Source organism: Nicotiana tomentosiformis, chromosome 11, assembly GCF_000390325.3.
Source record: "Nicotiana tomentosiformis chromosome 11, ASM39032v3, whole genome shotgun sequence".
Lineage (NCBI taxonomy): Eukaryota > Viridiplantae > Streptophyta > Magnoliopsida > Solanales > Solanaceae > Nicotiana > Nicotiana tomentosiformis.
The window spans coordinates 44,435,744-44,448,081 of NC_090822.1; the positions used below are offsets into that span (position 1 = coordinate 44,435,744).

A 12,338-nucleotide genomic window follows, 5' to 3' on the forward strand; every position below is an offset into this window, starting at 1 on the left:
ATTGGATTTAAATAGTATTCTTGTAGTTTCTGGATTGATTGCTATCCAAGATTATCAACAATTGAGATTTCTAACTATAATTAACTAAGAATCTAAAACTATTGACTAATGACAATCGCAACAAAGGTAAGCAATAAAGTTATCAATAGGAGAAAATAGGAGTTGATAGGATAGGGGCAAGTAATTGTTTGGGATCTAACTCTAGGTAATTCACTTCTATTATTTAAGTGAGTCTCTCGAATTCACTCAATTGTTAGTTCAAACGTTCAACAAAAACTCCTCTCTCGATTAAGTCTTAACCTCACAAGATGAACCAGTTTAAGCATGTGAAGATATGCAAGAATGCATGGGGGATTGGTCTTTAGGAGAACCTCTCTCGATTATACTCCTAACTATGTTTAATCAATGATTCAACTAGCCTCTTTTGATTACTAAGAAGAATTAATGAACTCAACCAACAATATAATGCAAAGATATCATAAGTTATGCCTCTCTCGATTACATGAACACGTGAATATAAATGCAACAATTAAATCATCCAAAAAAAGCTTCAATACATAAAACTAGAGTTATAATCCACAAACAATCATCGATACACCAAATCCATCAAACCCAAAAGAGAATTACTCCATACATATGGAGTAATTTATCACAAATAAAATTAGAGTATAGGAAAACATAAATTCAATCCAAACTTGGGTCTTGATTGAGGGAGGAATGATGAAATCCTTGTGCTCGTGTTCTTCCAACTCATCCTTAGCTTCCTTAGGTCGCATATGTGTCAAAAGTCAAGAAAATAATATTTTTCCATGTATTTATACCAAGTAGGGTCGGGCCCAAATAAAACCACCTTCTCCTAGCCAAAATAAGAAAATAACTCTGTAAATAATGCACAGGCGCGCCGCATGGGGCGACACACCATGCGAGATATTAGTGGGGAAATCTAGAGAGCGAATTTCTAACAAACAACAGAGGATTGCACAAGTGCGGAACCCCACGCGCCGCGGCTGTGGGGAATTCTCAGAGTACGAACCAAACCTCAATTTTTGACGTCCAGACTTAGTCCTCGACCCCCGAACACGATCCCGGCTTAATCCTTTGGGCTTTTACTCAGACCTCAAAGCTCCAAATAGCTCGAATTCATTCCATAACATCTACATAGCTCGGAATCACTCCTACATGGTATTAAACACACAATAATTGCAAAACACTATCAATTAAAGCATAAATGCAAATAAAGTGCAGTGAATTAGAGTGCAATAAGAGAGTAAAATATGGGATTATAGCCTACCATCAACACCCCACACTTAAACCATTGCTTGTCCTTGATCAATAAAACTACACTTCATATAAACACGACATTTTTCAACAACTCTCATAAATCATCATACCAAGAATATTTAAAACAAAATAAGCACAATATCGTAACATCCTAGCCTCAAAATTTGACTCAAAAGCACCATGCATTTTTATAACCCGCTCACTTACTCTAACACAGATGTAAATGACATTACCTTTTCTTCATGAATTAAGTGCCCTCACACAATAATAAAGAGTAGTTAAAAACATAATGAAATTTAAGAACAATGGGGAACTCAAGATAGAAATAATTTACTCACTCTCAGAAGTAACATTCATATGCCACAAAAGACGTACCATAGGCTTGCCCGTAGTGTACTACTCTACTAATTTGAGCTCATTCGGTCAAGGATCAAGTAGGACTTTATTGGTTGTAATGTAGGCTGCGGGATGGATAGGATATATTTAGATATAAGAGTGACTACACCTACCTAAACACTTTAATACTTACAATTAGCCATTAGAAACTCCTCACTTATGTCAAACCAAAACTCTACCTTCACATCAATATACATTAACTCCCTAGTTATTTAAGCTCAATTACATCAAGTTACCACTATCAAGGAATATTTTTCACAATCATACACTTATTTTTTCTTTCTTTTTCAATTCAAGTGGCTCTTAGTTTTTCCAAAACATTGCACTTTTCTCCTTATTTCAATAGTTCCACTCAAAAGTAAAACCAATCACCCCACACTTCAACTTTTACAAAGTTCGTAACAAATTCAAGTGCTCACGAGATGTACAAGGTTCAAATAGTTGATCAATTCAACAAAATGGGTAAGGCTTGTAATGTGGTTGCCAAAGAAAAAGGATTATACGCTCAAAGGGTTTAACTACAATACATAACAATTAGGTGGGCAAAAGCATATAACTGGCTCAACAAAGAAACTCCTAAATCACTTCCAAGACTGAATAAAACTACTATTTCGCTTTGCAAACGCACGGGGCAAGTTCTAGACATCAAATGCAATGCACATGTCACACCTCGAACTTGGGGGGAGAGACCGGCACCCGGTGCCTTACCTAACCTAGCGTACCAACTTGCGACTAAGGGACTCTGAACATATAATGTCATAATTTGGCCATGGGGCCACATTACAAGACAATTTGGAAGCAAAACATAAAACTGAACGGAAACTAGCGGTGACTAAACATCAATATAAAGCTGGGGCGACAAGGCCGTCATAACTACTACAGCTAAAAAACCAACAAAATATACATACCAGGCCTACAAGCCCAACATATTGCACTAACTGACATGATATGTCTACAAGCCAATACTGATGGATGTACTGTGATCAGAATAGGGCCCTGACCTACCCATATATATATATATATATATATATATATATATATATATATATATATATATATATATATATATATATATATATATATATATACAGAAGATGTACACAAAAACCTAGACCCGGTAACTCCGAAGGATGTGGAGCTTACCGATCAGGCTGAACTCGGGCAACACCTACTGAGGAGGTACACCTATCTTTCTATCAGAACCTGCACGCATGAAATGCAGCGTCCCTAGAAAAGGGACGTCTGTACAAAATAATGTACAGAGTATGTAAGACAATAAAATAACTTAAAGCTGAAACTGAACTTATAATATAACAACTGAAAGTAACTGGGAGTCAAAGATGATCTGGAGATATACTTACCTGCTGAAACTAACTTAACTCCTTCAATATAGTAAGTAAAATAAATGTCTGGCTCTATAAGGCTCGGTACGTGTAATTGCTCGGCCATAGTAGGCTCTCTCATAGGCGCTCAACCATAATAGGCTAGGTATCTCAGCCATTTTGGGCTCACTCATAGGCGCTCAGCCACAGTAGGCTTGGTATATAACTTACCATCTGATCAGAGGTTTCCCAATAGGGGCCTGCCACCGATTATAGCTCGATGGTGGTGAAAATACTGTAATACTGTATATATATAGACCCTATGCTCTCTTGACTGGAAGAAAACAATACTCAATTGAATATAAAGTCCCGATAAGGGAGAATACTGTAACTTATGAGACTAGGATAATGTATATAAATTCGGGAGTATGGACTTCTCTTTATGCCTCGTTATCAAACACATGTAGTTACTAGATCACGCCAAAATGAAGGAAGGGGTTAACATTAACATACATTGTCACAATCTTTCCAATCACCTAGTTTAACTCACCTCTTTTCACCTTAATCTACAACAACAATAATAATACTATCATTAGTTACGAAAGGTACAACTATCGCATAACGAACGACAGGCTTATTTTGTATTAAAACGGGCAACATCTCCCCTATAATCCTTACTTCCTCCATATTCAAGATAACACCAACAACACATGAACACAATGATAACAACATATATACATTATTATTCAACCTTATATACACCACAAAATACTAAAAAACAACCCAACACACCCCAATCTCTTCATACACAAAACGACCACCATAGTGGTGTCAAACGGCCGAAACCGTTACGACGAACGACCAGCCCACTACCAAAAATTTATGTGGTGTTTCTCCACACCATTTCTCCTCCAAAACACAACAAAACAGTAGTAAAACACACAGTGCAACAGCAACACAAAACAGTCCGCTACAAGTGAATAACTTGAACTCACGGCTTCCGATCACAGTCTCGTGAGTTCTTACAAATATAGAATGACTTACCATGCATTTATAGAAGACACCAATGGATGAAAGAGAGTAGTAAACTTAACTTATTTGTTGGATAACTCAGATCCTATCTTTGTTCTTCAAACTCTAGGTTTTACCTCCAATTAGAACTTGAAAGGGAGAGAGAATCAATTAGGGTTTTGTGGGCAATTCTTGGGAGGAATTTTGCAGAGATTATGTCTGGTTATTATGCCCAATTATAAGTATAATATATGAAGGAAATAATCCTTTAAAAGTCCTCTTTGGAAGACCCGAACTGGCCCATTTTCCGACTCTCATTTAAGCTAGTAGGTGACACACCTGCTTGTCACCTAGCAGCATGCACAGTCTCAAAAAATGCATACATCTCTCTACTATAATGTCATATTAACAAACGATTCAATGCGTTAAAATCTAGACTCATAGATATTCAATTTTATGGGTTGAACACCCCATAACTCTAAGTATATTGGGAGAAAATTGCAGTTACATTTGACCCAAAGTTTCAGTAAAACTTATGAACATAACTTGTGATGACTTTCATCGACTTTTGTTCCACAACTCACTTGACTTCAAAATATAACACACGACTATCATACGACTAACATAACTCATAACATAGCCTCCTTATCATGTTAAGAATCCTAGTCTCACCCCAAAAGTACATGTTATAACATTTCCAACTTGTCAACTTTCGACGAAACATTATTTCTTCAATTCCTTTAGATTCTGAACCTTCCAACCCTCTTTGTACTTGTTATTCATGATCTTCAATATTTGTAACCAAGGTAACATGAATAACTTACTTTATATACTTTTAAAGATGATCTCATTTTGGGTCCTACATTAGTTTGCTTACGACACACTTTTACGTACGAAAATATAGGGTGTAACATCATTCCCCCCTTGGGAACATTCATCCTCGAATATTTACTCTTAGAGACTTTGAAAATGTTTGCAGTGTCTCCTCCATATACTAGGCTAAAATCAACCTGCACGCAGCAAGAAAACATACTATGCATGCCACACATCGACAATGTCTATAAATAGCAACACTTTGCCTCACATAGCCGTAAATCATAAATACTGAAAGTCCAAAAAATAAGAGCTGACCTGATGACCTACTAGCCTGAATAGAGCTGTGCTGTAGCATCCCATCTCGAGCCATATCTTCAGTTAGAAATAGGTGGGAGTATTTAGACTTCATTCTTCCTCCACTTCGAACGTCATCTCTTTCACGTTCTTGCTTCTCCATAAAATTTTCACGGAGGCTAGCTCCTTATTTCGTAGCTTGTGGATTTATCGGTCTAGGATGGCAACTGGAACTTCCTCGTATGACAAGTCATCCGTAATATATACATCACCAGTGGGCACCACTCGGGTAGGATCGCTAATGCACTTCCATAGCATAGATACGTGAAAAACCGGATGGACAGACTCCAATTCTGAGGGCAATTCTAACTCATAAGCTACTTGGACCACTCTCCGAATAATCCTATAAGGACCAATATACCAAGGGCTAAGCTTTCCTTTCTTGCCAAACCTCATCATCCCGAACTCTAAGTCTCATCACCGCACGTCAGAATATGACTTATGATGACTCTGAGCTGTTAATAGTCGCTCCCGGATAAGCTTTACTTTCTCTACATTCTGCTGAACCAGGTCTGGCCCATGTAACCCAAATTCTCCAACATCAAACCACCCTATAGGAGATCTACACTTACGCCCATACAAAGCCTAGTACAGAGCCATCTGGATATTGGAGTGGTAACTGTTATTATATGCAAACTCGATAAGAAGTAGATGTTCATCCCAACTTCTTTGAAAATCCAACACACAAGCTCGTAACATATCCTCGAGCATCTGAATTGTGCACTCAGCTTGTCCATTACTCTGTGGATGAAAAGTTGTGCTGAGATTCACCTGAGTCCCTAAACCTCTCTGAAATGACCTCTAAAAATGTGCTGTAAACTGGGCCCCACAGTCAGATATAATAGACACTGGTGCTCCGTGTAGCCGTACTATCTCCTTAATATATAACTTCGCATAATCTTCAGCTGTATATGTAGATCTGACTGGTAGGAAATGGGCTGATTTCGTGAGCCTATCGACTATCACCCATATACAATCAAACTTACGATGAGAACGAGACAAACCTATGATGAAGTCCATGTTTATTGCCTCACATTTCTACTTCGGGATCTCTATAGTCTGCATTAGCCCTTCGGGCTTCTGATATTCTACCTTCACCTGCTGGCAACTAGGACACTGGGCGACAAACTCAGCAATGTTCTTCTTCATATCGTTCCACCAGTACACATCCTTAATGTCATGATACATCTTCATCGACCTTGGATGAATGGAGTACCACGAATAATGTGCCTCTAACATAATCCTGTCTCGTAGCCCTGCTATATCTGGAACACACAGACGACCCCTATATCTGAGAACCCCATCTCCCTTGAGCTCTAATAACAGCTTCTTCTGCTGCGGAACTCGTTCCCTCAACTCGACCGACTCTGGGTCCTTGTACTGCCTTTCCTTGACTTTAGCTATGAGAGATGATTTTGTAGTGTTTTGGAGTACAAATCCACCATCATCAGAATCTAATAACCGAACCCCCAAACAAGCCAATTGATGAATCTCTCTAGCTAATTGTCTTTTCTCGGCCTCTACATGTGCTAAGCTACCCATAGATTGGTGACTTAAGGCATCTGCTACAACATTAGCTTTCCCTGGATGGATGGTAGAGAATGTTAACATCATAATCTTTCAATAACTCTAGCCATCACCTCTGTCGCAAATTCAACTCTTTTTTTATGAAGATATATTGCAGGCTTTTATGATCTATAAATACATCAACATGAACACCATATAAATAATGCTGCCATATCTTAAGTGCATATACAACCGCAGCTAATTCGAGGTCGTGGGTCGGATAATTCCTCTCGTGCTTCCTCAACTGCCTTGAAGCATATGCAATCACCTTCCCATATTGCATTAGGACACATCCTAACCCGACACCTGAGGCATCACAATACACGACATAACCCTCTAAACCCTCTGGAAGTGTTAGAACTCGCGCTGAGCTCAACCTGTTCTTAAGCTCTTGTAAACTCCGCTCGCAAGCCTCTGTCCACTGAAACTTAGTTTCTTTCTACGTCAACTTTGTCAATGGTGCCGAAAGGCAAGAAAAACCCTCTACGAACCTCCGGTAGTATCCTGCTAAGCCTAGAAAGCTACAAACCTCTGTCGGAGTGGTAGGTCTAGGCTAGGATTTCATGGCCTCAATCTTCTGAATGTCTACCTTTATACCTTCATCGGATACAATATGCCCCAAGAATGCTACAAACTTCAACCAGAACTCACATTTGGAAAACTTAGCATATAACTTATGATCACGAAGGTTTTCGAGTATTGCTCGTAGGTGGTCCGCATGATCCTCCTCTGAACGTGAATATACCAGAATATCATCAATAAATGCTATCACGAACATATCTAAAAATGGCCGGAATAGGCTATTCATCAAGTCCATAAATACAGCGGGTGCATTCGTCAACCCGAAGGACATGACAAGGAACTCGAAGTGGCCATATCAGGACCTAAAGGCTGTCTTCGGAATATCTTACTCCCGAACTCTGACCTAGTGGTATCCTGATCTCCAATCTATCTTTGAAAAGAATCTAGCCTCCTGCAACTGATCAAACAAGTCATCAATCCTTGGAAGTGGATACTTATTCTTAATAGTTACTTTGTTCAGCTGCCTATAATCGATACATATCCTCAGTGAGCCGTCTTTCTTCCGCACAAACAGTATTTGTGTAACCTAAGGTGAGGTACTGGGTCTGATTAAACCTTTCTCCAGCAAATTTTTTAACTGCTCCTTCAACTCCTTCAATTCGGCAGGTACCATTCTATATGGAGAGATGGATATTGGTTGAGTTCCCGAAAGCAAATCGATGCTAAAATTAATTTCTCGCTCTAGAGGAATACCTGGAAGCTCATCTAGAAACACATCTGTGTACTCTTTGACTACGCGAATAGACTGAAGTGTAGGTATCTCATTATCTGCATCTTTAACTCGCACAATAGGATAAATGCACCCTTTTGCGACCATTTTCCTCACCTTCAGATAGGAAATAAACCTATCTCTGGGTTTTGCTGTATTACCTACCCATTCAAGGACTGGCTCACTCGAAAAATGAAATCTGACTGCCCTTGCTCGACAATTAACTATGGCATAGGAAGTTGCCAACCAGTCCATGACCATGATATCATCAAAATACATCATCTCTAGCTCAACTAGGTCGGCTGAAGTCTGACGACTACAAATTGTCACCGTACAACCTCGGTAAACCCGTCCAGCAATAATTGGTTCTCCGACCGGTGTAGATACCGCAAAAGGATCACTTAGTATTTTAGGCACTATACCAAACTTCCTCACGACAAATGGGGTAATATACGATAAAGTAGTTCCTGGATCTATCCAGGCATAAGCATCGTGAGAGAAAATGATCGATAGACATGTCATAACGACTAGTGAAGACTCCTCGTCCTGTCAACCCGCTAAAGCATAGATTCGGTTCTGATTACCACCTAAACTGGAACCTCTACCTCTACCTCGACCTCTACCAGCCGAAGACTGAGACTCGCACCTTGAAGGATGCACGAACATAGATGATCCTATTGCTGAACTCGCTGGTTGTGCCATACCCTAGAATCTCTATTTAGGAAATCTCGCATCATATGCCCCGGACCCCCACATGTATAACAAGCATCATTGGCCCAAGTGTCCTCTACCACATATGTCACACCATGGTGGAAATGGCCATGTTTGTCCTGACCCTCAGTGTCGCTACAAACCCGATGCCCGTGAGCTCTCACCTGGTCCTGACTGAGTATAGCGGTCATACCTGTAACCCTATAACTGAGGTGGCGGAGGCCTAGGTGGCCGTCCGAAGTACTTGGGCCGATAACTACCCTGAGACTGCTCCTGATACCTAGGAAATCTCATCCTCTTACACTGCCCTTCCTTAGTCCTCTATGTACCCTGCTGCTGATGCCTACCCCTTTCTATATTCTGGGCGAATGCCTTAATTCAGGAGATATCCATACTATCCTGCAGTGCAGCGGTGGAACATGCCTCGGTAAACTATGGGGCCAACCCTGCTATAAACCTGTGGATCCTGTCCAGCATAGTAATAACTATGGATGGTGCATATCTGGCCAATGAGTCAAAAAAGAGACTATACTCTCGAACACTGATATTGCCCTGCTTGAGGGCAAGAAACTAATCGACTCAAGCCTGTCCTATCTCTTGCGGTAAGTACTGGTCAAGGAAGGCATCTGAAAAATTATCCCAAATGGCTGGAGGTGCATCACGTCCCCTGGACCTCTCTCATCCCTCGTACCATAGGATGGCTATATCTTGGAGTCGAAAAGCTGCTAGCTCAACTGCCTCTTTCTCCGTGGCATGCATAACCCGAAAGATCCTGTGAAGTTGATCTATGAAATTCTGTGGGTCCTCCCTCTGATCTATCCCCGTGAACTCTGGGGGACTCAAAGCAATAAACTCTCGGACCCTTAAACTCCCAGACCCCTCAGAAGATCTTGCCCTAGCTGATGCCCTAGCTTGTAATGGCTGAGTAGGGGTTTCGCCCTGGGCCTCAGACTAGGCCCCATCTACTGGGGGTACCGTGCTGGTCCCCTCTCCTGTTGTTGTATCTCTCATCTGGCTAGCTGTAGACTTCCTAGTCACCTTCATCTGTGTATGCAAACACCAGCACATAAGTTTAACTCAAATTTGCAATAACTCAGTTCTACAGCACGATTTAGATTTGGAAGAAGGGTAACCAACTCCTAAATGCCCTGTAGTTCCCTGCTTATATAATGTGGTACACAATACATCAATAATCAAGACCCTACTTGACATGGCTTGTAGACTCCCTAGGATAGAACTGCTCTGATACGAAGTTTGTCATGCCCCGAACCTGGGGGGCGAGACCGGCACCCAGTGCCTCACCAAACCTAGCGTACCATCTTGCGACTAAGGGACTATGAACATATAATGTCATAATTTGGCCATGGGGCCACATTGTTAGATAATTCGCGAAGCAAAATATAAAACTGAACGGAAACTAGCACTGACTAAGCATTAATATAAAGCTGGGGCGACAATGCCATCATAACTACTACAACTGACAAACCAACAAAATATACATGCCAGGCCTACAAGCCCAACATACTGCACTAACTGGCAGGATATGTTTACAAGCCTCTACTGATGGATGTACTTTGATCGGAACAGGGCCCCGACTTACCCATAACATATATATATATATATATATATATATATATACAGAAGATGCACATAAAAACCTAGACCCGGCAACTCCGAAGGACGTGGAGATTACCATTCAGGCTTTACTCGGGCAACACCTACTGAGGAGGTCTACCCGTATGTCTATCTGAACCTACACGCTTGAAATGCAGCGTCCCCAAAAAATGGACGTTAGTACGAAATAATGTACCGAGTATGTAAGACAATAAAATAACTTAAAGCTGAAACTGAACTGATAATACAATAACAGAAAGTAACTGGGAGTCAAAGATGATCTGGAGATATACTTACCTGCTGATACTAACTCAACTCTTTCAATATAGTAAGTAAAATAAATGTCCGGCCCTATAAGGATCGATACGTGTAACTGCTCGGCCATAGTAGACTCGCTCATAGGTGCTCGACCATACTAGGCTAGGTATCTCGGCCATTATGGGCTCTCTCATAGGCGCTCGGCCATAGTAGGCTTAGTATATAACTTACCATCTGATCAGAGGTTGCCCAATAGGGGCCTGCCCACCGATTATAACTCGATGGTGGTGAAAATACTGTAATATTGTATATATATAGGCCCTCTGCTCTCTTGACTGGACGATGACAATACTCGATTGAATATAAAGTCCTGATAAGGGAGAATACTGTAACTTATGCGACTAGGATAATGTATATAAATTTGGGAGTATGGACTTCTCTTTATGCCTCGTTATCAAACACATGTAGTTACGAGATCATGCCAAAATAAAGGAAGGGGTTAGCCTTAACATACCTTATCACAATCTTTCCAATCACCAAGTTGAACTCGCCTCTTCGCACCTTAATCTATAACAACGATAATAATACTATCATTAAGTTACGAAAGGTACAACTATCGCATAACGAATAACAAGCTTATTTTGTGTTAAAACGGGCAGAATCTCCCCTATAATCCTTACTTCCTACAAATTTAAGATAACACCAATAACACAAGAACACAATGATAATAACATGTATACATTATTTTCCAACGTTATATACACCACAAAATATTATAAAACAGGCCAACACACCCCAATCTCTTCATACACAAAACGACCACTGTAGTAGTGTCAAACAGCCCGAAAATGTTATGACGAACGACCAACACACTACCATGCATTTATGTGGTGTTTATACACACTATTACTCCTCCAAAACAGCACAAAACAGTAGTAAAACACGCATCCCAACAGCAACACAAAATAGTCCGCTACAAGTGAATAACTCGAACTCACGGCTTCCGATCACTGTCCCGTGAGTTCTTGCAAATATAGAACGACTTACCATGAATTTATAGCAGAAAAAAATGGATGAAAGAGAGCAGTAAACTTAACTTATTTGTTGGAAAACTCAGCTCCTATCTTGGTTCTTCAAACTCTAGGTTTTACCGCCAATTAGAACTTGAAAGGGAGAGAAAATCAATTAGGGTTTGTGGGCAATTTTTGGGAGGAGTTTTACAGAGATTATGTCTGGTTATTATGCCCTATTATCAGTCTAATATATAAAGGAAATAGGCCTTTACAAGGCCTCTTCGGACTCTCATTTAAGCAAGTAGGTGACACACCTACTTGTCACCTAGCAACATGCATAGTCTCAGAAAAATGCATATATCTCTCTACTACGATGTCGTATTAACAAACGGTTTAATGTGTTAGAAACTAGACTCATATATCTTCAATTTGATGGGTATAACACCCCATAACTCTAAGTATATTGGGAGAAATTGCAGTTACATTTGACCCAAAGTTTCAGTAAAACTTATGAACGTAACTTGTGATGACTTTCATCGACTTTTGTTCCACAACTCGCTTGACTTTAAAACATAACACACGACTATCATAAGACTAACATAACTCATAACATAACCTCCTTATCATGTTAAGCACCCTAGTGTCACCCCAAAAGTACATGTTATAACATTCTCAACTTGTCGACTTTCGACAAAACATTATTTC

The 12,338-nt window shown here is 40.1% G+C and overlaps 1 protein-coding gene across 1 annotated transcript; it reads right to left on the reverse strand.

Annotated features, from left to right (window-relative positions):
• Positions 1–7,854: 7,854 nt before the first annotated feature.
• Positions 7,855–8,559, reverse strand: LOC138901356 (uncharacterized). Its single transcript, XM_070189111.1, has one exon. It carries the CDS (start codon positions 8,557–8,559, stop codon positions 7,855–7,857), a length of 705 nt encoding a protein of 234 aa, XP_070045212.1.
• Positions 8,560–12,338: the final 3,779 nt, after the last annotated feature.